The sequence below is a fragment of the Myotis nattereri genome (genome assembly GCF_964212035.1).
Source record: "Myotis nattereri genome assembly, chromosome: 12".
Taxonomy (NCBI): domain Eukaryota; kingdom Metazoa; phylum Chordata; class Mammalia; order Chiroptera; family Vespertilionidae; genus Myotis; species Myotis nattereri.
The window spans coordinates 39,424,825-39,451,263 of NC_138087.1; the positions used below are offsets into that span (position 1 = coordinate 39,424,825).

General features: G+C 45.6%; 1 protein-coding gene across 5 annotated transcripts in view; it reads left to right on the forward strand.

Moving 5' to 3' along the window:
- TJP2 (tight junction protein 2) overlaps nt 1–26,439 on the forward strand; it is a 107,294-nt gene that overhangs the window by 68,689 nt on the left and 12,166 nt on the right. For all 5 annotated transcript variants that reach the window (XM_081103871.1, XM_081103873.1, XM_081103874.1 and 2 more), the window contains 16 exons: nt 547–600; nt 3,176–3,300; nt 4,447–4,549; nt 6,240–6,924; nt 9,600–9,703; nt 10,335–10,482; nt 12,186–12,294; nt 13,263–13,390; nt 13,946–14,012; nt 14,793–14,943; nt 19,268–19,376; nt 20,561–20,771; nt 21,438–21,625; nt 22,311–22,406; nt 23,077–23,156; nt 23,559–23,769. In XM_081103871.1, coding sequence (XP_080959997.1) covers nt 556–600; nt 3,176–3,300; nt 4,447–4,549; nt 6,240–6,924; nt 9,600–9,703; nt 10,335–10,482; nt 12,186–12,294; nt 13,263–13,390; nt 13,946–14,012; nt 14,793–14,943; nt 19,268–19,376; nt 20,561–20,771; nt 21,438–21,625; nt 22,311–22,406; nt 23,077–23,156; nt 23,559–23,769 — 2,560 coding nt within the window. In that variant the 5' untranslated portion in view covers nt 547–555. The remainder of the gene's footprint in view (nt 1–546; nt 601–3,175; nt 3,301–4,446; nt 4,550–6,239; nt 6,925–9,599; nt 9,704–10,334; nt 10,483–12,185; nt 12,295–13,262; nt 13,391–13,945; nt 14,013–14,792; nt 14,944–19,267; nt 19,377–20,560; nt 20,772–21,437; nt 21,626–22,310; nt 22,407–23,076; nt 23,157–23,558; nt 23,770–26,439) is intronic.

Consider the following 26,439-nt stretch of genomic DNA (forward strand, 5'->3'; position numbering starts at 1 on the left):
TGCTTGAAACTATCTAATTCTTAAAAAAAATATGTTTTCATTGATTTTTTTTTTTTTAAAGGGAGAGGGTTAGAGAGATAGAAACATGGATAGTCTGCCTCCTACATGTCCCCTACTGGGGATCAAGCCCACAACTCAGGCATGTTCCCTGACCAGGAATTGAACTGGTGACCTCTTGGTTCCTGGGTCATCACTCAAATGCCGAGCCACACTGGCCAGGCTAATTCTCTTTTTTAAGGTATTCTGTAGTGACAGTGTTTTGGAGTGGTGATCATAAAAAGGCTCCACATAGAATATTTTATTCTTTTTAGAGCATATATTTCATTATGTATTTTAGTAATTTTCTAGGATTGTTAAGAATGCCATTTCATTGAAGGAAAGAGTGTTTGAAAATAGGCAGCATAATGTTCCCAAACACACCAACTTTTGGTATATTCAAAGTCTAAGCCGGACTTTTTTATATTGAGCTATTTTGAGTTCTGGTTTCATTTCTAGCGTTGAAATGTTTGAGGTTTTAATCAAATTGGTTTTGCTTGTTTTACACAGGCCCCAGGGATGGAGGACGTGATATGGGAGCAGTACACTGTGACCCTGCAGAAGGTGAGTGCCGCACGTGCTGCACAGGCCACGGTCATGTTCTCGTGTTTACAGATCGTAGGTCTTGCTCATTTTGTTCTAAACACAGTGGTTTTCCCCTTCAGGTGGATAGTGCATTGTAGGGAACAGCTGGCAATAATTACCGCATTAACAAAGATTTGCACGCTATTACATTGTTTTGGTTAAGGTCTGTATAACATAGAAGATTCTAGAGGTTATTCAGTGCATTCATCTATTTCCAGACAGAACAGGTTGTGAAAAAATAGAGAAAAAGAGAGGAGGAATGGAAATAACCTGTACTGTTGAAGGACATTGAGATAGTAGCCTCTGCAACTCTAATAATTTTGATTATAATATATAGAAAACTTTTAACTCCTTCTGTGAGCTGGAAGTCTAAACTAAATTTAAAACATTGGCTTAGCAAACAGGAGACATGGGTTGTTTGCCTTTCTCACTCCTTATTGTATTAAGAGGTGTTGAGTTAATTAGATATAAAATAATATCCCCTCATTCCAGTGGTATTGAAGGTAGAAGTAATATATGTGAATATATTGTACTTAATTTTTTAAAAATTTAAATATTTTTTAAATATTTAAATTGATTGATTGATTTTAGATACAGGAAGGGAGGGAGGGAGAAAGAGAAACATTGATCAGCTGCCTCCTGCACGCCCCCTTTTGGGGATTGAGCCCTCAACCCAGACATGTGCTCTGACCCAGAATCAAACCAGCAACCTTTTGGTGCATGGGACATGCTCAACCAATGGAGTAACACCTGCGAAGGCCATTTTACTTAGTTTTAAAAGTCATTTCAGAGGTATTGCTCCTCTTGATTAAGTGAGGTAATACAAACAGCTTCCAATGCAGGGCGTCGTGGCTTAATAAATGTTAGCTCCGTTCCCTTTTATTCTGAGCAGGTTTCAAGGTAGGCATGATAGGTGATAACCCCACTCTAAACCAGCATAGCCACCAAGAGTGTGCAAGTGATTTCTGTGCAGCTGAGCTGGACGAGAACTACACTCGTGGTCCCCAACTCTCATTCCATCAAGCCGCCTTGGTCAGCATCGCTGTGATTTTCCTGGGCCCTGAGGGTCTTACTCTTGCTCTGAATCCCTCCAGTCTCTGTCACTTCTTAAAGGGGAATGGTCAGTTCCTTAAATGGAGTCTTCCTTCTTCAACTTCTGTCTTTAATGAAAAATTGGTGTCTGAGTAAATATGTATTAAATTAATGCAGGAAGGGAAAAACACACAGATCAGTGTTCAGGTGCTGAAACTTCCGGACTAGTGACCTTGGTTTCATCAGTGGAGGGGTCCCCCCCTTAGGCCTCACTTTTCAGTTCTGTCTCTTCTCTGTGCCCTTCCCCCAGCATGTCACATCCCCCTTCGTTTGTGGATGCCCGTCTGGCCAAGGTGAGAGACATCTTAGGCCTGGAATAGAGGATGGGGCTGCCTCTGTGTAAAACCAGGCACGAGTGATGGTGCTGCCACATCCAGAGCCATGTGATCAGCTGCGGGCAGCCCGGCCTGTTTGTGTTGGGGACTGTTTGTCCCCCTAGAACAGTGATGGCGAACCTTTTGAGTTCGGCCTGTCAGCATTTGGAAAAACCCTAACTTAACTCTGGTGCCGTGTCACATATAGACATTTTTTGATATTTGCAACCATAGTAAAACAAAGACTTATATTTTTGATATTTATTTTATATATTTAAATGCCATTTAACAAAGAAAAATCAACCAAAAAAATGAGTTCGCGTGTCACCTCTGACATAGGTTCGCCATCACTGCCCTAGTGGGTCCCATGTGGGAACTTTTCTTGAGGGGGAATTTTTTATTCTCGGAGTAGATTTTTACATAATCAAACTCTGCTCTAGAGATATAGTCATATCTACCCATATCATCCTAGCTTTCCTGAACACTGAACTGAATTAAGAGTCTGTGTTATCTGGGCTCACTGTTAACAGTTCTTGACATGGAAGTAATTAATCTGTATCCCCATTTTATGTGCATGTAGAAAAGAATTTAATGCTTTGCTGTCTCATAAGACCTCAAAACTAAGTTTATCTTCAGACTTGATCTTTAAAATCCATTTACTTATTTTTCACCCCATATTTAAAATGGACCCACGAGCTCCTCTAACTTGGGAGTGAAAGGAATACTTTACAAAATACCGTTTCAGCACGGATTCAGCGGTGCCTGCAGCTGCTCCAGCTCAGGCTGGGATACGAGAGCGGGTAGGATTGGTTACTCAAATAGCACGGCCCTCTTCGGACAGAAAGTGTTATTTCCCATCCCCTGCCAGCTTCTAGGGATGACGCCAGTCAGTGCTATCCATCTTCCCCAGCCTTCACAGGGCTGTTTCTTTTGGATAAGGAATTTCCCTTTATACACCTGTCGGCTAACCAGGATGCCGCTTTATTTTGTTTCTGTAAGCCCGCTCTTCCTGAACCGGGTCTGGTGATTGGGTTGCCCTTCACTTTATTGAGTGCTTGTAATAAATCCTGAAAGCCACGTATGGAAGGTGTGTGTGTTTTTTTTTTTATTTTGTTTTTTTAAATTTTTCTCTTCACTTCAATGAACAGGATTCCAAAAGAGGATTTGGAATTGCAGTGTCCGGAGGCAGAGACAACCCCCACTTTGAAAATGGAGAAACGTCCATCGTCATTTCTGACGTGCTTCCCGGTGGGCCCGCGGACGGGCTGCTTCAGTGAGTGGCCTCCCTTCCCGCCCCAGCCCCTGCAGCCCACTGGGTCGGCCCCAGACAAGATGCTGTGGGTGGTGTGCATTATAAAATAATATTTAAAAACCATATTTTTTTTATCTATATGTTTGTGTGTGTTTTTATATACATACATGTGAATTTATATGAGAATTAGGGCCAGAGCACATCAGTCCTTTGGGAACATCCAAATGGAGGAAGGAGAGCAGTGGTTCCTGTGAAGGTAGTTCTAACTATCACCGCTGTCATTCCTGGGCTTAGGGGCCATTTCTGAACATGAAATCGGAGATTGGCATTGCTTCCCCACCGCCCCCCGCAAAGCATACCCAACGCTGCTTATTTTATGTTCATTAAGAATTTAATGAGGATACTCTGGCTTAATGCTTGTCTGCTTTGTAAGAGGGATGTGGAAATTGGGAAAATTTACTCCATGAAAACACAAGTTTTCCAACTGCCACCCTTTTCCTGGTCTGAAGAGAGAATGCTGTTTGAAAGAATACATGTCTGAGCCCCTCACCATCATTTCTCAGGGCAGAAGCGAAAGTTAGTCACGTGGCTGCCATGGCCAGACAGCTCCAGAGTGTAGGTTCTATTGGCATTCCAAGTCTCTGCATGGTCCTGTCGAAGTTTGTAGTGTTTCAGAGAGCAGAGTGGAATTTTGCAATAGTTTTTGGGGTGAGATAAAGTAAGAGGGTTCTGTGACCTCAAAATTTCTTTATGACTCTGAGGCATGCTCTTGACTTCTTCCCGTCCAGAGCACAAGTGGATACAAACCTTCTTCGAGGGTCTGTGTAGACTTCCTGACGCCCTGTGTGCACCGGGGTGAGGAGGCCGGTGCAGGAGGCCCTTGGTGCTCAGACCTCGCCATTGTCCGGTGGCTCCTGGGGGCCCCTGCGGTTTGGGTCCTTCTCCCCCGCTGTTCTCAGTAGACACAGTCGAAAGTGGGCTGATGACTCCTGGGTTCCGGCCTCGGGAGAACTCACACTGACTCGGCTGAGGAAGCCTTGGGAGTCCTCAGACGTGGAGCCCCTTGATACGTATTTCACATCCATTGGCTGTCTCTGTTCCTAAGTAAATAGTTGACAGTGAATGAACGGGAGTTTTTCACATCCCATTTTTATTTTTTGTTTGCAGAGAAAATGACAGGGTGGTCATGGTTAACGGCACCCCCATGGAGGGGGTGCTCCATTCATTCGCCGTTCAGCAGCTGAGGAAAAGCGGGAAGATCGCTGCCATCGTAAGTCCTGGGTTTGTTTCCTCTCGCCTCAGTAGAATTTTGTTTTTATCCCTGGAAGAAAATGACCACTCACCTTTAGGCACTTGACATACCTACATCATCTAGGGGCCGCGACTTCTTATATCCTCAGTACCTTAGGAGGGCGATGCAGTGGATGAGATAGGGGTGTATGTAAATAATGCCTCCCTGCCTCTTTCTCGTCTTTCTCCTAACTTCGTACGACCAATGATTCTTTTATCTGAGTGAGTTTCACCTTCAGAGCCAGGTTAGACAGTTATTCTCTATGAGGATTGACTGGATTGAGAACAATGATAAAAGAGCATTCCTTTAGAAAATATGTTTTAGCTCAAAAACTCATTTGTAAAGGCCCAAACAAGATGTGTTACATCTTCATAAACTAGAGTTTCTTAGGAGCCGGCGGCCATCTGTGGCATTCATTCATTTGCTCTCTCATTCATGTAGCAGACACTGGTTGAGAATCAACAGTGAGCCAGATGCCACTTGGCCCTGAGCAGGTCTGCCCCACTCTAGCGGGGCCCGTGGACACACACAGCAAGAATTTGGAGCATAGTGAGTTTAAGGGCAGTGCTAGGGGATGCACTGGGTATGTGGTGTTTTATTTTTTTAAACTTAATATTATGAAATTTTTCAGACAAAAACTCCAAAGATTAATGTAATAAACACATGTATCTTCTACATGTTAATATTCTGCCATATTTACTTATTTTTTCTTCATTTGTGCATAAAAACACATACATACTTTCCGCAAACCATTTGAAGGGAAGTTGCAGTCCTCTTTCAGCATATGTCTTTTGTAAATAAGGACATTCCTCTACATAACTGCACTATGATCCTGTCTAAGAAAATTAACAACTCTGCCATATCATCTACTATCCAGTCCACATCCTAAGATTTCTTTGATAGACTTTTTTTTTCTTCCCCCAGAGATTCTATCAAAGTTCATTCATTGCACCTAGCCCTTGTCTTTTTTGTCCTTTTTAATCTAGAACAGGAGTTCTCAACCTAGGGAGTCGCCTAAGACCATCCTGCATATCAGATATTTACATTACAATTCATAACAGTAGCAACATTACAGTTATGAAGTAGCAACGAAAATAATTTTATGGTTGGGTCACAACATGAGGAACTGTATTTAAAGCACCAGAAGGTTGAGAACCACTGATCTAGAAGGATTTCTCTTTCTCCCACCTCTTCCCCTAATTTCCCCCACCCTCCTTTTTAATGACGCTGACTTTTAGAAGAATCTAGGCCGTTGTATATAAACTGTCTCACTTTCTGGATTTCCGTTTTTGTAACTTAGCAACTTAGAGTCCCTTGGTACTTCTCATACTCTGAGCACGGTGGGCCCTTGACTTAGGAGTGTCCCTACTAACGAGTTTTTTGAGATACCAGCTGTCTCTCGGCCGATTTTTGCATTGAGTTGATAGAGTAATTTGAGTTAACGAAGGCCCCACTGTATAAGCCAATTTTGCAGGCATTGTCTTGAGACCTTTACACTCATTGACTTGATTCTTGACCCTATGAGGTCTTTATTGTCCCTTTTTCCAGCTAAGGAGCCGGAGGCTTTGGGACACAGTTTTACTGGAAGGCGAACCAGGGCTTTTAACCGTTACATTCTCTTACGTTTAATTGTGATTGTCCTTTCTCCCCTCTGTGCTTTGGTGAACAGGTGGTCAAGAGGCCCCGGAAGGTCCAGCTGGCCCCGCTGCAGAGCGGCCTTCCGCTCAATGAGGAAGACCGGGCTTTCGAGGTGATGGATGACTTTGACCGCAGAAGCGCCCGCAGCGGGTACAGTGATCGGTACAGTGAGAGGAGCCGGCTGCACAGCTGGGAGAACAGCCTGGAGAGGGGGCATCCGCACGACCGTCCGCGCAGCCAGGAGCGGGACCGCGGCCGGAGCCTGGAGCGTGGCCTGGACCACAGTGACTATGGCCGAGCCCGAGACCGCAGCCGTGGCCGGAGCCTGGAGCGGGGCCTGGATCGTGATGACTATGATGGAGCCCGAGACCGGAGCCGTGGCCGGAGCCTGGAGCGGGGCCTGGACCAAGATTACTATGATGGAGCCCGAGACCGGAGCCGCGGCCGGAGCCTGGAGCGGGGCCTGGACCATGACTATGGGCGAGGCCGAGATAGCAGCCACGGGCGAGGCCGGAGCATTGACCAGGCCTACGACCGGGCCTACAGCCCGGAGGTGGAGTACAGGCACCGGGGGCAGTCCGACGCCCGCTACAAGATGTCCCGGAGCTGCGAGCACCTCCGCTTGGGCAGCCCCACCCCCGAGCCCAGAGGGCGGCGGGACCACGAAGGTGACAAGCCCATCGGAGTCCTTTTGACGAAAAGCAAAGCAAATGAAGGTATCACAGCTTGATGAAGAAAAGCACTAGTATAATAACAGCTAGCTCTGCCATGGCCCTGACTGTGTGCCGGGCACTGACCTACATGCTTCGCACCGACTAGCTCATTCCATCCTCATGACTACCTCATGTAGGCGTTAGGACATCTTTATTTTATAGACGAGAAAACAGGCACAGAAAAGTTCATTGACAAGCACATTGAACTAGCACGGGCTGCAGAAATCTGGCTTTAAATTACTAGGCCAGTGGTTCTCAAAGCAGCGCAAGCATCACCTGGGCACGTGTTAGACATGCAGATTCTCAGGCCCCTGCCACTGACTCAGAAGCACTGGGGTGGGAACCTGGAATCCGTTAACAATGCTTCCCCTGCCCCCCCACCCCCGCCGGTGAGCCTGGTGAAGCTCACACAAATGAGACCACAGGAGAGAACAATAGCATTTTGGTTGCATTTTACCTCTATGCCAGGACCTACAATGCTGTGTAGTAGGTTGGAATTTGAAACTTCAGAGAAGTGTTTGGTATGCCTAGGATAGCACAGGGACTTGGGCCTCCGGAATGGAAAAGTACCCAGTGGCTAGGAAGCCAGGTTATGGCCAGGTGGCCAGAAGGAAGGCCAGATAAGCTGACCGCAAGAATGTACCACCCCTCCATTCCCAGCTTAAAAAAAAAAAGTGCTGAATTTTATCTTTCTTCTAACCGCTTGCTTTTCCTACCCTGACATGGAAAATTCCACAAGCCCACCTTTTTCTAAAAGCCATCGTTTTGTGCAAATCCGCGTTGTCCCCAGCTTATAAAAGCACCTAAGCAGCGCCGGGCCCTCCGCCAGGTCAGAGGACCTTCCTTTCCTCTGTGTTGTCTCCCTCAGCTTATGCTGGTGCTTGAGATAAGCTTAATAAAATCTGCCTGGCGATTCCGCTAGGGTTTCCTCTTACATTCTGTCTTGGGAACCCAAGAGCCCAACGCTGGTAACGTGCCCATGCACGAGGCGGGCCGAGACCTGGCTGCCGGGCCCACGCTCTGTCCTGGGGCACTCGCACACGGTCACACCCAGGATTCACTAAAACCCTGTGGGCAGCGAGGGAAGCCACTGGCCCCTGCAGTTTAGGTGAGGATTCTGGAACTCGGAGGGGAAGCAACTTGCCCACGTCTTGAAGCCAGTGGGTGGTGGAGCCAGAACTCAGATTTCCATGGGTGAGAGGAAACAAGCAGGCGAATGGACAGGGCGATAGAGCCCGGTGGTGTGATATTCCTCGCGTTGGTTTTTGGCTTCTGACTTTTTACAGTCCTTGTAAACACATCTTTTCTCTTGTTCTCTAATGGTTCTCCTTCCAAAGGGGGAAAAAAAGGAAGCCAAGTGAAAAACTTGGTGCTGTCCAGGTTGGAAATTTGCATTAAGTAGCCTGTCTCTGAGGAATATGCGTCTCAGGAGGTTTAAAGATTCTATAGACTTTTTCTAACCATTTATAATGACATTAATTCATCAACCCACAAGAATTGCAGAGCCATACTAAGTACAGTGTTTTTTCTTCTGAGAGCAATTCAACATCCATAAAACCTCCGAGCTATGCTGGTTTTAGTTAAATACTTTATTGCTTTGCCTGGTTTGTTTACCCCTTTTCTTCACACACTGAAATATTTTCAAGTGCTAAACCCCACACAATCTAAACTGTTACAGATGAAGGCCTTTCTGTGGGCAGCTGCATTGCCAGCAGAATATACCTGTTAAGATGTACTGAGTTGGTTTTTATCTCCCCAACGTTTTATTTCGAAAAGTGCTCATTTTATAGCAAATACTCATACAGAGCCTTCACCTAGTTTTAACATCATTAACCGATTTAACAGTTAACATTTTGCCACATTTGTTTTCATTCTCCTTCCCTCCCCCCCCCCCCCCCCCCCCCCCCCCCGTCTCTCCTGCTCCTTTTCCCTCTCCCTCATCCCTCCCGTTCCCTATCCTCTGTCTCCCAGGGGTGTTCTGGAACCCCTTGAAAGTATGTTGCAGGCAACGTACACATAATTCACCCTTACATATTTCAGCAGGTATCCCCTGAGGCTAAGAACATGCTCCTACAGAACCATAATGCCTTTATCACATTAACATTAATATCCGTTTTACTAAATTACAGTACAGTTTATTTTGCAGTTGCTCTAAAATGATGTAACCCCCCCCCCCCCAACCTCTTCCCCACATTGGACCAAGGATCTTGGTGAAGGTTCTTGCATTGCGTTTAGTTTTTATGTCTCTTAATCTGGAACAGTCCCTCTGCCTCTTTTATTTTGTATGACATTGACTTTTTAAAATATGTATTTTATTGATTTTTAGAGAGACAAGAAGGGAAAGGGAGAGAGAGAAAGAGAGAAACATTGATGTGAGAGAGAAACATTGATTGGTTGCCTCCCGTTAGCACCCCAAGCAGGGATCAAACCCGCAACCTGGGCATGTGCCCTGACTGGGAATTGAGCCTGTGACCTTTCGGGGCAAAGGACAACACTCAACCTAGTAAGCCACACCTGCCAGGGCGACATCGACTTCTTTGGATGATTCCAGGCCAGTTGTCTTACAGAATATCCCACATGCAGAATTATTTTTTCATCAGTATTTTTAAATCGTCCTGAAAACCAGACTAAGTTTTCTGAGCCAGTTGCTGAAGTCAGGGTCTGCTTCTGTCTTCTAGAGTATGGCCTCCGCCTGGGGAGTCAGATCTTCATAAAGGAGATGACCAGCACCGGTCTGGCAACCAAGGATGGCAACCTGCACGAAGGGGACATCATCCTCAAGGTGGGTGCACAGGGTAGAGGACGGTCGGCTTCATGCTTGGCTCCTGGTCTGCGTTTCCGTGTCCAGGTGCGAACACAGTGGGACTTTGTCGCACTGGGACGCAGTAGTAAGACAGAGACTGGCAAGAGCAGCACAGTGAGATCATTTTATCAGAAAAACCAGACTTGGAGAGCGCTGTCATAGTTTAATAGCAGTTTTTAAAAAATATATCACTGAGTACTTTTTTTCCTTTCCCTGTTTGTTTCAAGTTTAAGCTCCTATTCCCTAAATGAAGGAAAGATGAGAGGGCGAGTTGGTGGTATATGAATGCTGAATATTTAATAGTTCTTGTAAACCTCTCTGGTCAGGAGACACCTTCCGGTAGTAAGCCAAACCATCGTCTTGAGCTTGGAAGTTAAATAAATTAGCAGAGTAACTTAAGTACACGACAGCGCTCTCATGCCTGTATTTGGGATCCAGGCATGCAGGGTTATAGTTAATTTAAAGGATAATGCATTTTTATTCAGCCCCCTCTCATCCTTCCCCCCCCCCAAAAAAAAAATCTCATGTCTGTTTGAATAGATGAGCAAAGTCTTTTACATTTTTAGTGGGGGAAAATGTGAATTTTCTCTTTTGCCGTGAATAAACACAGATAAATGGCACTGTAACCGAGAACATGTCTTTAACGGATGCTCGAAAACTGATAGAAAAGTCAAGAGGAAAACTGCAGCTGGTGGTGCTGAGAGACAGCAAGCAGACGCTCATCCACATCCCGGCGTTAGATGACAGCGACTCAGAAGGTAAAGAGGAGGCTGCGAGCGAGGCCGGAAGCAAGGGAGGCTGTCGCTTCTGCGTTCTCACCTCTGTCTGGCCCAGCCATCCCACGGGAAGTTTGGCTGCCAGTGAAAGCCTTTCCGTTGAGCTTAGATTCCAGAAGAGAAATGTTCGGTTGTTACTGCCTTATTAAAGTGTCTGCTGAAATCAGGTTTCCCATGCGAAATTCTGGTGCACTTGTGAGCTCCCGGTGGACACAGATTAGGCCACTGAGAACAAAACATGTTAGTAAGAAATGTGTGTATGAGAAGTTCGAAGAACTAACCACATACATTTGTAAATTGCTCGTTCTTGCACGTGTTTTTTTTTATATATTTTTAAAATATATTTTTATTGACTTCAGAGAGGAAGGGGAGAGGGAGAGAGAGATAGAAACATCAGTGATGAGAGAGAGAGTCATTGATCAGCTGCCTCCTGCATGCCCCCTACTGGGGATTGAGCCCCTGACTGGTTCATGGGTTGACACTCAACCACTGAGCCACACTGGCTGGGCTCCTGTGTATTTTTTTAAAGTGGCTATTAATATTTCCAACAAAGAGAAGACCATGTGGAGGATAGCATAAACTGGTAGACACCGTAATGTTAAGACACAGAATGGTTTATATTGTGTATTCAGTGATTAGCAATCCATATCACCTTTTCTCTTTTAAAGCATTATATTCATTTCTCAAATATGAATTATACATAGGATAATACTTGAACAATCTAGAAATTACCAATAAACATAAGTAATCATGATATATCCTACTTAACCATCTCGCATTGCCTTTGTGTAGCAAAGTTTAGAAAAAATATTAGGTTCTCAAGTTTTAAAACAGATGTTGATTTTGAAAAGAATTGCTGTCTAGAACTTAGTTTAGTTTTCATTATGTCCAATGTCTAAGCTGTTGTTACTGCTATGAACAGTGCAGAGAAATCATCCCAGCATGCTGAGAGCCTAGAGCAGGGGTGGGCAAACTTTTTGACTCGAGGGCCACAATGGGTTCTTAAACTGGACCGGAGGGCCGGAACAAAAGCATGGATGGAGTGTTTGTGTGAACTAATATAAATTCAAAGTAAACATCATTACATAAAAGGGTATGGTCTTTTTTTTTTTTAGTTTTATTCATTTCAAACGGGCCGGATCCGGCCCGTGGGCCGTAGTTTGCCCACGGCTGGACTAGAGTGTAAGGCCTGGCTTTTCAAAGTGTGGTCCTCACCCCACTGGCAGCCTCAGCAGCATCTGGGAGCTTGATACACTTGCAGTGTCTCTGGCCTCACCCCAGAACAGCTGCATTCTCACCCCAGAACAAGAGCACGGATGATTTGTGTGTGCATTAATGTTGGAGAAGCATATACGTATGACCCAGTAATTGAATTTTGAGTCTTCAGTAGCAGCTTTGATAGAAAGTATGATGAAAGAGGGACCTAAAATTCTTTATTTGGCTTTCTCTTTATTAATTAATGCCCTCTCCTTCCGACAGAAGATGTTAGTGAAAAATGTATGTACAAGCAGTTCATAATCTGACTATCAGATTTTTTTTCTTCACCTCAGGAAGACTATTAGACTAATAGCACATTTACTGCCTGCCTTTCTTCCGTTTCCCATGTTTCCTAACCAGAGAGGGATAATTTCTGGTACAGGTCTTAAATATTTCATGGCAAAGTCTTTTCTTATTTTTGAAACCAGATATCTCGGAAATAGAGTCAAACCGGTCATTTTCCCCAGAGGAGAGACGGCAGCCGTATTCTGACTATGATTATCATTCCTCAAATGAGAAGCTGAAGGAAAAGCCCAGGTAAGGAGATGTGTATTTTCCCTCACACACGCTGCTGTGTGCACACATAGGTCTGTGTGAATCTATCACATCCTATCTAATAATAGACAAACATGGTAATTGACCGTACCTTCGCTACGCCTCCCATCGGCTAATCAGTGCAATATGCAAATTAACCACCAACAAAGATGGCTGCTAATTTGCATACTTCAGGCAGGGCGGGACAGCACCATCCCATCCCACCTGCCCTGACGCCATCCGGGCCTGCTATCTGCGACCCGGGGCGGCAGGCGTCCCGTGTGCGACCCGACCTGGGGTGGCCGGGTGGGGCAGCGAAGGCTTGAAGGCGGCTCTGGCCGGAGCGAAGGCCTGGGTCCTGGGTGCCGGAGGAAAACGAGTGCCGGCAGCCAGGGGAAGGGAAGACCTATTGCATGAATTTCGTGCAACAGGCCTCTAGTCTATACTAATAAAAGGGTAATATGCTAATTAGACTGGGAGACCTTCTGGACAAAGCCATAGTGGCGGGGCCGAGGCAGAGGTGGTTAGGGGCTATCAGGCCAGAAGGGGAGGGCAGTTGGGGGTGATCAGGCCAGCGGGGGGGGGGTGGCAGTTGGGGTGAGGGGGCAAGCAGGCCGACAGGGAGGGTCAGTTGGGTGCGATCAGGCCAGCAGGGGGGCAGTTGGGGGCAAGCAGGCTGACAGGCAGGGGCTGTTGGGGGCGATCAGGCTGGCAAGGGGGTGCAGTTGGGAGCAAGAAGACCGGTGTGGGGGGCAGTTGGGGGTGAGCAGTCCGGTAGGCAGAGTGGTTAGGGGCGATCAGGCAGGCAGGCAGGCAGGTGAGTGGTTAGGAGCCAGTGGTCCTGGATTGTGAGAGGGGTCACAGATTGGAGAGGGTTCAAGCCGGGCTGAGGGACCCCCCCCACCCCCCCGTGCATGAATTTCGTGCACTGGGCCACTAGTTATGAGATGTTTATATGCCGTATGCTTAAGTTCGAGGGAGGACATCCAGAACAGATGGTCCCGGATGGGCTCCACACCCACTCCCTTCAAGTGTGCGGGAGATATTGCAGCTGCTACCGAGACCAGCCAGGAGCCCAAACACCAAGAGGAAGCTCCAGGTGAGGCTCATTTTATTTATTTCAGAGAGGAAGGGAGAGGGAGAGAGAGATAGAAACATCAGTGATGAGAGAGAATCATTGATTGGCTGCCACCTGCACAGGGGTTGAGCCTGCAACCCGGGCATGTGCCCTGACCAGGAATCACACCATGATCTCCTGATTCATAGGTTGATGCTCAACCACTGAGCCATACCAGCTGGGCAGGTGAGGCTCATTTTAAATAAATAAATAGTCCCTTTCAGAAGTTTCTGTTTGGTAAATCCAGAGGATGGCTGGAAGGTGAGAGAAAAATTACTTGAAAAATCATTCTCAAATATGGAAGAGACACCTTGCATTTTAGAGGTTCATTTCTCACTTACTTAGAAAGGACTGGCACCTGCTATCTTATAATTAAACTTCACTGTAAAGACTTACATTTGTTGTTTAATGTGATGACACATATGAAGCATAAGGTATAGAGTTGAATTTTTGGTGGGTTTTGTGATCTTTATATTTTGAGACAAACACACTCTTTTTAGTCCAAGTCGATAATGACAGGCGCTTTCTTATCCACAGCTCCTCAACCGAAAGCATTGCCGAGGACTTTTCTTCGCCCCAGTCCTGAAGACGAAGCGATATATGGGTATGTATTCCCGTCTCTCTTTCCCTGTCTTCTTCCGCATAGCTCTTTCTCCTTCACTGAAATCCAGAAGAATGGCGTTTTTTTAGCGACGGATGGTGATTTTGCATGTAATCAGCCACCTTGAACCAACCCCTGTTGCTAGTGTTTATGAGAAAGAGAAATCGTTTGTGGGAGAGTAAAATGTGGAAGCGGGTGAAGTTTGTGACGTTAGTTGGGTCTGCTGTGTCACTTACCCGGCCACGTCTCCGGAATGTGATTCTGGATATTTGAGTTGGCAGCTGGGTAACAAGACAGGCAACGTGCTGCTTACCAGGTGCCTCTGTGGGGCTGCAGAGACAGGAGGGTCCCTGGGTGGGGGAGGAATGGGACGCCATGCTATGCACTTGACCATGGTCAGTGTTCAAGAGCAGCAGCTCCTGGCTGCGGAGGTGGCTTTCTTGAACCCAGGCTGTGTGTCCGTTTGACAGGAGCCCTGGCGCAGCGACAGGCTTGATTAGTTTGTATGGCCTTGATTTTAACCCTAACCTTGCCCTTTCTTTGCTTTCAAATCTTGAGTGAGCTCCCATAAACATTCTATGTTTCCACTTTGACACTGGTAAAGTGGGCCTGTTATATTCATCTTACAGTCCCAAGGAAGATAAAATTACACATGATAGGAGAAAAATGAAACTATACATCGCTCTATAGAAAGAAGAAATTAAATCTCTCATCTGCTCAAGTTGGTCCCCTTTTACAAAAGTAATCTTCATTTTTTCCTCCCTGAAACTGAAACCATGGAAGCCCCAACACCAAGATGGTGAAGTTCAGGAAGGGGGACAGCGTGGGCCTGCGGTTGGCCGGTGGCAATGACGTCGGGATATTTGTGGGCGGCATTCAAGAGGGGACCTCGGCAGACCAAGAAGGCCTTCTAGAAGGCGACCAAATTCTGAAGGTAAGGAAAGCCCAGTCCTGTGTCTGGAAGTTATTGGGAAAGAGTGGGGTGTCTGGCGGCCTTCCGTAAGGGAGGGGGAAGTGCTCCAACTTGTGAAAATAGGTCGGCTGCAGGTTTGTTGATGCCCAGCATCAAGGTCTCAGTTTCCCTGAAATGGGTCCGTTCTTCTCAGTTCTGGAACCCAAAAGTCACTCCTGTGTGGGAATTTATAATGTTCAAGACCCTTGCAAAGATTTGTATTAGCTTAATTAACAAAAAAAATCAAGACTGTAACTAGAAAGAAGATCTTTCAAAATATCTTGCTGCCCTAGCTGGTTTGGCTCAGTGGATAGAGCATTGGCCTGTGGACTGAAGGGTCCCGGGTTCAATTCTGGTCAGGGGCACATACCTCCTGCCCTGGTTGGGGCAAGTGTGGCAGGCAGCTAATCGATGTATATCTATCATATTGATGTTTCCTTCTCTTTGTCTCTACCTTCCCTTCCACTCTCTAAAAAGTCAATGGAGCCCTAACCAGTTTGGCTCAGTGGATAGAGCATCAGCCTGCGGACTGAAAGGTCCCAGGTTCGATTCCAGCCAAGGGCATGTACCTTGGTTGCGGGCACATCCCGAGTAGGAGGTGTGCAAGAGGCAGCTGATCGATGTTTCTCTCTCATCAATGTTTCTAACTCTCTATTCTTCTCTCTTCCTCTCTATCAAAAATCAATAAAATATATTTTTTAAAAAAGTCAATGGAAAAATATCCTCGGGTGAGGATTAATAACAACAAGAAAATCTTGCTAATTTGGGTTTATTTTTAAAAGTATATATTTATTGATTTCCGAGAGGAAGGGACAGGGAGAGAGAGAGAGAGAGAGAGAAATATCAACAATGAAAGAGAATCATTGACCAGCTGCCTCCTGCACGCCCCCTACTGGGGACCAAGCTCACAACCCAGACATATGCCCTCACCTGACTGGGATTCGAACCATGACCACATGGTTCATAGGTCGACAGTCAACCACAGAACCATGGCTAGTCATGCTGTAATTTTGTCTTTCATCGATTCCCCTGTCTGGTTGTCACTCTCAAGGCAGTGCGCTGTAATTGAACAGAGGTGGGTGTTGGCACCAGGTTGTCTGATTTGAATCCCGTCCCAGGCTCTCATTAGTTCTGTGACCCCGGCTCAACCTCTGAGGCTCGGGTTTCTGTCTCTGTTCAGTGGGGATAAGAACACCTGCCGTGCAGGGACCCTGGAAGATGAGCGTAGATAACACAGGCACCTAGCGGAGTTCCTGGCACAGAGCACGAAGGTCCGTGTCCCTTCTACACCCACTGGACAAGGATAAGGCACTGCCACTGAACATGTTATTGACATCTGAAGCTGCCCAGGAGGGGGGTTTCTTGGTTAATATAATATTAGTACTTTTAAAGTTACTATATAGGAGTTTGTAATAAGCTCTTGGTTTTAAGAAATGATAACCAACTCAGCTTTGACATTTTATGAGATAGGTGTAATGTATTTCCCAGGGACTTCAGAATAAACTTCAAGAGTGCCAAGTACCTCTTGACTATTACAAACACAGAATGCTAGGGAACTGGCTTCCCTGGAATTCCTGCTTCTGTAAACTTGCATCTCTTCTGTGGGAGGTACTCGGGGGTCTGGTAAGAGCATCTGGGCTCAGAGGAGAGGGGTGTGAACGCGGAATTCCTGAGGAAGCAGGATGCAGCGCACCAAGCGGGCAGCCCTCTTGCTTCTTGGCTCTTGGCCCCGTTGCCGTAGTTCAGCTTTCGTTTCTGGAGCACACGAAGGGCAAACCTTGATGGTGAGCCTGGCTGACGCTTTCCAGTGACATTCTAGACCCGCTTTGGCTTTGGTCGGGATCCTAGAAACTAAGTGTGCCTGCGTGACCCTGGTGGTGCCACATGATCCTAGGAAACATCACTTACCAAGTGCCACTGATAAGCATCCCAGCTAGTGCCAGCTCATACCAATTTACCCCTGGGCCGATGCCAAAGAAGAGAAAATGTGTTTCCTACCTAGTATGGGGGCCATCGGAAGCCAGGTAGGAGTTTGGAAGCTTTTGCTCAGGAAGGATCAAGGATTAAAAAAATTTTTATTCGGGGGCGGGGGGGGGGGCAGGGGGGGAAGATTTTCTGAATTTCCATGGGGGAAAAAAAAAGGAATTCACAGAGGGAGGGGGCTTGGCAGGTTGACCTCAATGTAAGTGGCTAAAGATGGAAGAGTCACTTCCATGGGTAAAAGCTATGGTATGCAGCGTTTATACTTAAGAAAGTGTCTGTTTCCTGTTTTCACTTGGCGACAAGGAAGAAACCGTGGGAACTGGCTTCCTGGCTCCTGATTGTGAATAAATTTTCTGGGGACCACAAAAGGGGAGAAAAAGATGGACCTCGCCTACTGGGCAGGGAGGCCGCTCCACCTGCATGAGCTGAGGCTGATACAATACACACTCCTCTTTGGGCTCCCAGCAGACACGGGAGACCCTGTAAGCTACTAAATAGATAATAAGAGGATATTTCTTGGTGAGGACTGTACGTACAGTCTAACTTTCAAAGAGTCAGCGCGCTGCCCTGTTGTTTTTTCACTTTAATTTGTTTCAGAGCTCCTTTACATGGTGACATCGAATCTACGTGGTGAACTGTGTACATACGCCAGCCACTTTTTCGTATCACAGGGGTTTTAAGTGCGGCTCTTCCTTTTGTCAGGTGACAGCCTGACCTGTGGAAAGGAACAGGAGTGGGCTGTGCTGCGGCCCACGGAGTGTGTGGCTTGTAAATAACAGAAACAGACATGCCCTGGGGCGAGGCCCAGCTGTCTCTCTGCTTATTATTGGTCTGGTAGGGTTGTCATTTCCCTTTCAGAAACTTTTAGGGGATGGAAAAGAGAAAAAAAAGCCTCTAAGTTTGCGCATTAACCATGTGGATTTGACAATGTAGCTACCGTGTGTGCTTAAATTTTGACTATTAAAAGTGTTTTGGCTTAATCAAAGATCAGTTTCACGTGGCCATAGAGATGGACAGAGAACCTTTAGGGTTTTCTCCAGGCCTATGTCCCTCTTATTTAAGTAAACAAATAGAAGCATATACATTCATATAAAAACATACATGTGGCTGTTTATAGACACAGATGTAGATCTACAAATGGCATAAGAAAGGATCAGTGACGAAGTGCAATCAATGATCCCTAATTGGGGGATGGAGAGATGAGAATGACAGTTGCCTTAAGTGCTAAATGTTGTTTCAAAGGAAAAGTTAATGTGATTGCTTTAATGATAGCAGATCATTTTATTTTAAAAGTACCAAGTAAGTTTTAGTCTACTGCCTGTTTTCATTGAATTATAAATTCTAAGACTCGTTAAATCATACATTCTAACATTAATGAATGAACTACTTTTTGTAATAAAGTAGTGCTCTTTGTTTAAAGGATTCTACAGTCCTCAATGACTGAAGAGCATATTTCATAGGAATTCTGTACTTTTTACTTCTGTCATACATTATTAAAATACTAGGGACTTTAAAATAATTTTTGTATTTTACTTATTTGTAATTTTTCTCTCGTCACATGGTTTGAAAGGCACAAAACAAAGATGTCAAAATGTCTTTTCCCTCCCACACTTCAGTTTTACTTGCTTTATAACTTCCAGATGCTACTTACAGTGTCCCCTCTTGAATCCGAGGGGAATAAATGTTGTGGTCTCCTTGCTAGAAATAAGTGTGTGTCAGAAGCTTAAATATATAAGCCTGTATATTAGGCTATTTGCCTCCCATATAAGGCTAATGCTCTTCAATTTCCTAAACTCCTATTAAACGACTTTTAGGTGGTAGAAGCTATAGGAGGAAGGCGGAATGGATCAGAACTTTATTTTCAGGCTTTTATTTGAACTAATTTAAAAATAGAGTTAATGCCTTCAGCTAGGCCAGCATGCTTGTTTGCCAGAGACCCCACCACTCCCTGTTGCATTATAGTTACCTCTTTCATGATTGTTCGTTACCTCCCTGGCTACCTCAATGGGAGACTCAAAGAAGACCAAACACAACCACAAAAAGTTCCAATCTGATCTACTGGCAGGTCTTGGACAGGATGCATCTTCCTAAGGGGCGGTTGGCAGGGTGGGAGGCAGGAAGGTGTGGTGATGCCCCCACAGGCCAGGCCAATAGCAGGGTGCTGGGAGGGCTTGAGTAGGGGCACGAAGGACTTCTTTACATCTGAGTTTTGCTCTGGGAAGACCCTGATGAAAAGGCCCAGATAAAAAGCTAAGGCGGCACCTTTTTATAAACAACTTCTTGTTTTTTTGTTTTTGTTTTTCCTGTTTGCCCTTCCCATCAGGTGAACACACAGGATTTCAGAGGGATGGTTCGGGAAGATGCTGTTCTCTACCTGTTAGAAATCCCCAAAGGTGAAATGGTGACCATTTTAGCTCAGAGCCGAGCAGATGGTGAGCAAGTCTGTTCGTGTGTTTAATGGTGGGGGAGATTGTGGGGAGGATGAGAGAAGTGTCTTGGGACCAGAAGAGGGAAACTTGGGTATTAAAAAATAGAAGTGGATTCTAACACCTAACCTTTGGAGACCATTTGGGTACCATTTAACTTTCTGTAGGAATGTTTCCTATGCACCCACTGAAATAGTAATTTCACTGGTTGTGTCCGTTTGGAATGTATAACTGCCTTTCTGAACAGTGATCCATCCTTAAGTACTGCCTGGACTTATTGTTGAGTTTTTCATATGATGGATGCAAAGAGCCCTACCTACTGGTCAGCTCCCACATTAACTCTTACCAGTCCGACAGGTTGCTTCACCTTACCAGGTCTCATTGTTTTCACCTATAGAATGGGAGTTGATAGTGTCCTTCCTGTCTGCTTCAGAGGGCTGATTGACAGCGGGGCCAGGGCTCTCCAGAGAAACAGAACCAATAGGGTGTGCGTGTGTGTGTGTGTGTGTGTGTGTGTGTGTGAGAGAGAGAGAGAGAGAGAGAGAGAGAGAGAGAGAGAGAGAGAGATTGAGATTGAGATTGGTTGATTGATTATAAGGAATTGGCCTACATAGGCTGGCAGATCCCCAAATCTATAGAGCGAATGGCAAGCTGGAGACTCAAGAGAACTGGTAATTTAGTTTTAGTACAAGTCCAAAGGCTGGCAGGTTTGAGGCCTAGAAGGAACTGATGTTTCTATCTGAGGGTGAAGGCAGGATAAAGCTGGTGTCCCACTCGAAGGCGGAAAGAGTTAGTTTTCTCTAAGTTGGGGTTCATCTTTTGGTTCTATGCAAGCCTTCAACTGAGTGGCTGAGGCCCACCCACATCAGGGAGTGCAGTCTGCTTTACTTAGTCTATCAGTTTAAACATGAATCTCTTCCCAAAACACCCAAAATAATATTTGACCAAATATCTGGGCATCCTGTGGACCAGTCAAGTTGACATAAAATTAATCATCACAGTAGCACATAAAGTTAGCTTTTTGTTCTTCTTCCTATTTGAGCCCTGGTTCCTGTAGGGCCTGTATACTGAGTTTGCTAAGTGGACAGAAGGTAAAAGGGGTGATCAGAAGTAGGAGAAGCTGATAACTCTTCAAGAAGAGACCTCTCGCTAAGCAGAGCGCAGCGTACAGCAATGCTTTTGCCTTTCAGTGTACAGAGAGATTCTGGCTTGTGGCAGAGGGGATTCGTTTTTTATAAGGAGCCACTTCGAATGTGAGAAGGAAACTCCACAGAGCCTGGCCTTCACCAGGGGGGAGATCTTTCGCGTGGTGGACACCCTGTATGATGGCAAGCTGGGCCACTGGCTGGCCGTGAGGATCGGAAACGAGTTGGAGAAAGGCTTAATCCCCAACAAAAGCAGGTATCTGAGATCACACGCTCCCGCACACCCTTCTTTCACAGTCCCCCCACAAATAAACCACAGTCCCCCTGTCCTCCTCAAAAAGAAGCTGCACTTGGCTTCACGATTTGTCCTCATCGCCTCTCCCATCCTCTACTTCCTGTTTATGAGTGGCCTAGAACTGTGAAATAGCCGCCAGCTGGTTTGTGGCTTTGAACGATGTCCTAAGGCATGTCTGCTGCCTCGCGTGGGATGCGAGCAGATGCCGAGTGGCTGTAGGGAACCAGCACACCCCTAGGGATGTGTTGCCCCTGTTCAGTGCATGTCGCTCATCCTCATCCTCAGCCCCAGGGGACTCTTACTGGTTTGCTGACGCCGGGGAGAATAGCCAGGACACCTGTATTTTGGCCAGGGTTTCAGGTCTGTTGCCTGTATAGCAGCCTGTCAGAATGAGCCACGCTTAGTGTGCTCATTACTCGGCTACTTCTGGTGGATTTTATGGGGACCAAGCCTTTATCCACCTCCATCGGAAAGGGAGAGTCCCACATTTCCCACCTGTGAGACCTCTTCATTGTCAAGCTGCATCTTCCCGGGCCCATCAGAAGTGCTGAGCAGACTTGGTGAATGACATGCACATTCGCACATTTCTGGCCCTAGAGGTTTACTTCCTGCGGTTTCTTCCCTCAGAGCTGAACAGATGGCCAGCGTCCAGAATGCCCAGAGAGACAACGCTGGGGACAGGGCAGACTTCTGGAGGATGCGTGGCCAGAGGTCGGGCGTGAAGAAGAACTTGCGGAAGAGCCGGGAAGACCTCACGGCTGCTGTGTCGGTTAGCACCAAGTTCCCGGCCTACGAGAGGGTTTTGCTGCGAGAAGGTGAGGGAGCCGAGCGGGGCGAGGAAGGGATCCGACCGGGCTCGGAGACCGTCCTTTTTCATTGTCAGATTGTACCTGTCAAGGTCAGACGTATCTATATCACTGAGACCAAAGCCAGGCTATAGAGTTGGACTTGTATCCAAACACTAAAAAAGACAACATGGCGAGCTGCACAAACTCATAAATGGCAGCGTATCCACAACCTCTGTTATTTGTTTTTGTTTTTTTAAAAAATATATTTTCATTGTCCTCAGAGAGGAAAGGAGAGGGAGAGAGGGATAGTAACATCAATGATGAGAGAGAACCATCGATTGGCTGCCTCCTGCATGCCTCCAACCGGGGATCAAGCCCACAACTGGGGCATGTGCCCTTGACCGGAGTCAAACCCGGGACCCCCCAGTCTGCAGTCTGATGCTCCATTCACTGAGCCAGACCAGCCAGTGCCTCAGTTAGTTTTTAATACTGCCATTCAACAGTGTTTACATATTACCTATAGAGAAGTTTCTCTTTAATAGTAGGGGAATAAAGGCATATTCTTTAGAAGAGAGCTCGGCTGGATTGGGGTGGGAGGACATACAGTTTCTTTCACTGAGACGTTTTGAGTAGCCTATAAAGTACTTTTGCTTCTTATTTTAACGGCAAAGGAAGTATATGTGTTTTCATTGCCTTTCTTGTCTCATTTCAGCTGGTTTCAAGAGGCCTGTGGTCTTATTTGGCCCCATCGCAGATATAGCCATGGAAAAGTTGGCACATGTGTTACCTGACCTGTTCCAAATTGCTAGTAAGTCTGTCAGTGATATTTTTTCTCACCAAATTTTAATTTGAAAATATCTAATGTACAGAATAAATGAAAAAGTAATAAACACATACACATCACCTGGAGTCTCCGGCACAAGGTAACATTTTGCCCTATACACTCCCCCCACTCACCATTGACACCACTTACACACTTGTTAAAGTTTCTGCTGAACAATTTGAAAGTTGAAGTTGTAGACATTATAACACTCTTTATCTCCGTGAATCTCTTAAGAATAAAGACATTATCTCCATAATCACAGCCAGAAATTTAACACGCATTCAATGATATTATTTAGTATGTGGTTTTTCAGGTTTTCTCAATTTCCGAATTTTGTATTTTATGGCTTATTTTTTAAAATTCAGAATGCCACCCATTACCCTGAAGCACATTTGGTTTTTATGTCTCTCTAGCTCCTTTTTTTCTAAATTATTTGGTGACATTGATATCGTGAAGAGTCCAAGCCACTTGTCTCACTGGTGGCCTGTTTCTTGTGATTAGATTTCGGCTTAACAGCCTGTGTGGGTCCCTCCCATGGCCTCTCATTAAGTGGCACCTTATGTCCAATGTCCCGTCATTGCCAAGGCTGGGTTGGAGTATTTGATCGCCAGTGGTTTCTAAAAAATTACTTAGCTCCTTGTTTTTGCTTTTGCAGAATCAGAACCGAAAGATGCAGGATCTGAGAAATCCAGCGGGGTGGTGCGGTTAAACACCGTGAGGCAAATCATCGAGCAGGTGAGAGAATGAATCCGAAGGCCATGTTGTCAGAAAGAGCGAGTAGTTTGCTGCAGTCTTTCTGAGAATGGAGTCTGTATTTTAATAATCATTAAATGTTAACGATAAAAAATGAGTATAAATGCAAGATGTTTCTTTGTATGGAAACATGATATTCTGTGGTGGTGATGTGTTTTTTTCCAGGGTTCTCAGCATTGTACCAAATAACCTGTTAACTCATTTCCTCAGAAATTCTGATAGATTGGTAATATTAAGTGGACATATGTGAAGAGAACCGTCATCTGCTTTATTATTTAAATTGGCAAGTTTTCCTGATGGATGCCACCTTTACTGATTAAGGCCAACTCTTTGATGCTGTATGACTTTACATGCCATTTACACACGTTTCCCCATTTCTAACAGGATAAGCATGCTCTATTGGATGTGACTCCTAAGGCCGTGGACCTGTTGAATTACACTCAATGGTTCCCGATTGTGATTTTTTTCAACCCAGACTCTAGACAAGGTGTCAAAACCATGAGACAGAGGTTGGATCCAACATCCAACAAAAGTTCTCGAAAGCTATATGATCAAGCCAACAAGCTTAAGAAAACGTGTGCACATCTTTTTACAGGTAAGTGAAATTTAAAATGTAGTCCCTTTGCTCCAAAGTGAGAATTAGAGCATTGAAGGATGAAAGCAATAAGAAAATAATCTGAATAGTAATAGAGAATAGTAATCTGAAATATATTACTCATGACTCCTTGAAAAGTAGCTAATCCTATAAAATGGGTGTATTAGACTCATGGCATTTGTATATGTAATTTTGAAAAATGGTCATAAACAGGAGAGTTCATTAAACTTTCTACTTTTGTATATGTTTACATTTTCCATAATAGAATATTTTTTTAAAGTTCTTGATATGAAGGCCACTGCTTCTGTTACTCATGAAAGTAAATGATGTAAGACTGTGACATGTTTTAGTAATGATTATATGCACTACCTTTATAAATGACTAGTTCTGTGAATATGGTATAATTAAGGGTTTAAAAGGGTTACATAAAGTTTTGGAGCTGCATGAGGAGACTGTCTGGATGTAATATCCTTAGGATAATGATAGTTCTTTTGAGTTCAGTACCAATCATTTTCAACCTATGCCATATTCAGCATATCTGACACTGGGTGAGGGGAGGGGGGTTGAATCTGTGCCCACATTAGACTCTTGTTTTACTGTCACTGGCTTTTCTTGTTAAAGAGGGAGCTGCACTACTTACCACTGTGGCAAAATGCTGTACCTGAGAGGTAATTTAGCCAAATGCAAAGGATGGAGTGGTCCATCATAAACCAGAGTGTAGAGTCATAAGAGCTTGTGCTTTTGATATATCCTATATAATAAAAGGCTAATATGCAAATCGAACGAATAGAATGACCGGTCGCTATGATGTGCACTGACCACCAGGGAGCTGCCCCCTGGTGGTCAGTGTGCTCCCACAGGGGGAGTGTCGCTCAGCCAGAAGCTGGGCTCACGGCTGGAGAGTGCAGTGGCAGTGGCAGGAGCCTCTCCCGCCTCCGCAGCAGCACTAAGGATGTCGGACTGACAGCTTAGGCCCGCTGGAGCAGGCCTAAGCCGTCAGTCGGACATCCCCCAAGGGTTCCTGGACTGTGTGAGGGTGCAGGCTGGGTTGAGGGACCTCCCCTTCCCCCGAGTGCATGAATTCCATGCACTGGGCCTCTAGTTCATACATAATCTTTCCTCTGTTGTTTTTACTACTGCTACTACTACTAGTAATAATATAACAATAATAATTGTTACTACTATTTTTATTATAGTGACAGCTCACAGTGGTTCAGTCTTTCCTGTGCCCTGCCTTTTGGGCCGTAAAAAAGGCCAGGCGACTGCAAGGTCACATATTTAGTATATGGTTGAGCCCACACTGAAATTATAGCATCTCTGAGTATGTGTCCAATATTCTATACATGTTACAACACAGGCTTATTTTTCTAATGTTGAAAGGGGTCACCTAGTGCAGTTCCTCCATCGAACAGGTCATTCATCCATTTAACAGGCCCATGTGACTGTGACATGCTCAGCCTCTGTCTACTTCATCCCGCCCTCCACTCCCCCTCGTCACTCAAACTCAAGTCCATTGAATGGCTTGGGCCCTCAGAGAGTTGAATTTGGGCTTCACGTGAGGATACGAGATACCAGGAAGGGACGTAATGGGTTGTAGAGGAAGAACCAGGTTGAGGGAGGCTGGATGAAGGGGAGGACAGGGCAGAAGAAGGAGCCAGTGGCTCTGGGGCACTCCCTTTCTCTTCCTTGGAGTCGGCATCATTTGCTCTTTGGAGCATAGGCCACGACAGCGGGATGGGTCTGATCGAGGATCTGGAGGAGACCACATGTGGAGGGTTTAGCAACTCCTGATTCGGCCCCACTGATAGATTGTCACATCCTTGAAGCTCTGTGTGCTGAAGGCCAGCACTGGGCTTAGCCAGTGGGCAAGGCATAACTGTGACCTAATTAGAACTGCCTCTGGCACACCAAACCATTTCTCGCAAAAGCTGATCAAGAATTTGAAGGTCTTAGGGTAACTAAAGTCAGAGGCTGGAATGGAAACGTAGACACTGTGGACATCTAGTTTCACCTAAAACTTGGAAGTGATCCGTCCTCACCAGATGTTTCCAGCCTCTTTAAGGGTAGATGGAGCGGAGTGCCGGATGACTGTTACCAGCCAGCCCCAGTATCTACCACAGGGCCTTGTGCAGTGTTGTTCCAACTTCCCATTTGACTCTTCAGAGCTGCGTGGATGGTCCCACTAAGCGCGTCCTATTCCCCGTCTCACTCAGCCTGACCAGGTTGTGACTAGATTGTGTGTGGTGTGGCCAGAATCAGAGGCTTTTTATGATTTTAAATTTATGGCATTTTTATGAATTAATACATAGGGATAGTAGAGCTGCTTTGATGAACATATCCTTCAAAATCAAGGGTTATGTTGCCTGTAGTGTCCTAGGCTCAATATCCTTCTTTTTCCTCGTTGAAAGTAACAAGAAAATCCCGTCCCACAGATGAGTAGTACTGTGACAGTGTTAAAGTGGCTGCCCCTGCAAATTCAAGGCACTCCTCAGTTAAGCAGAGATGACAAGGGAAGCTTCATTCTGAGATTTGCCCAAAAGCAAGTTAACTCATATGTGAACATGAGTTAAAATGTTAGGCTGTACCTCCTGCCTCCCCATTAAAAAAATTATTGGCCCTAACCAGTTTGGCTCAGCCTGCGGACCGAGAGGTCCCGGGTTCGATTCCGGT